This window comes from Haliaeetus leucocephalus, unplaced genomic scaffold (genome assembly GCF_000737465.1).
Source record: "Haliaeetus leucocephalus isolate CR32 unplaced genomic scaffold, Haliaeetus_leucocephalus-4.0 Scaffold162, whole genome shotgun sequence".
In the NCBI taxonomy this organism is placed as follows: Eukaryota; Metazoa; Chordata; class Aves; order Accipitriformes; family Accipitridae; genus Haliaeetus; species Haliaeetus leucocephalus.
This window is the reverse complement of record NW_010972598.1, coordinates 14,708,219-14,708,959: the sequence shown is the minus strand read 5'-3', so window position 1 is coordinate 14,708,959 and position 741 is coordinate 14,708,219. Positions and strand designations below refer to the sequence as shown.

Below are 741 nucleotides of genomic sequence, written 5' to 3'. Positions count from 1 at the left end.
GCACCCGCGGGCACGGTGCACCCAGTGGGTGCAGTGGATGTGGGCACACGAGGCTGGGGAGGGGGGTACGTTGCGGGGGTGCTGACGTCGGGTACCCGCAGGCGCCCTCTCCTCCATGCCCGCCGTCCGCACCTTCGCCCTCACGGCCGCCGTGGCCATCGCCTTCGACTTTCTCCTCCAAATGTCAGGGTTCGTCGCCCTGTTGGCGCTCGATGCCCGGCGGCAGGAGGTACGGAGCGCGGGGACGGGGGGGGAGCACGGGGTGTCCCTGCCTGGGAAGGTGGGCATGGGGTGGGCACCGGGTGGGAGGGTGCCCGTGTGGTCCCATGATGGGCATGGGGTGGGCAGCGGGGTGCCCATGGGCACGAGGGGGCACAGGGTGGGCATGGGGTGCCACGAGTGGGCACGGGGTGCCCGTGGGAGCGAGGATGCCCAGGATGGATGTGGGGTGCCCATGGGTGTTCAGGGGTTGGCATGGGGTGACATTAGGGTGCCCAGGGTGGGCATGGGGTGCCCGTGGGTTACCTCTGTGCCTGAGGTACCTTGGGTGGATACAGGGTGGGGGGCTCAAGGTGGATACAGGGTGGGCACGGGGTGCCCAAATCCCTTAGGGTGCCCTGAACAAGCACGGGGCACCCATATGCCCAAGGGTCTTTGGGATTGCCATGGGGTGCGCACCCATGGACGCCGGGGTGTCGGGGGTGGGCAGAGGGCCCCCCCCCCCCAGCAGCCAGGGTGCCG

The 741-nt window shown here is 70.0% G+C and overlaps 1 protein-coding gene across 1 annotated transcript in view; it reads left to right on the top strand.

The window, feature by feature from the left end:
• Nucleotides 1-741, top strand: part of NPC1L1 (NPC1-like 1) — a 6,757-nt gene that overhangs the window by 3,990 nt on the left and 2,026 nt on the right. Inside the window, exon 8 of the mRNA XM_010563009.1 lies at nt 102-229. Coding sequence (XP_010561311.1) covers nt 102-229 — 128 coding nt within the window. The remainder of the gene's footprint in view (nt 1-101; nt 230-741) is intronic.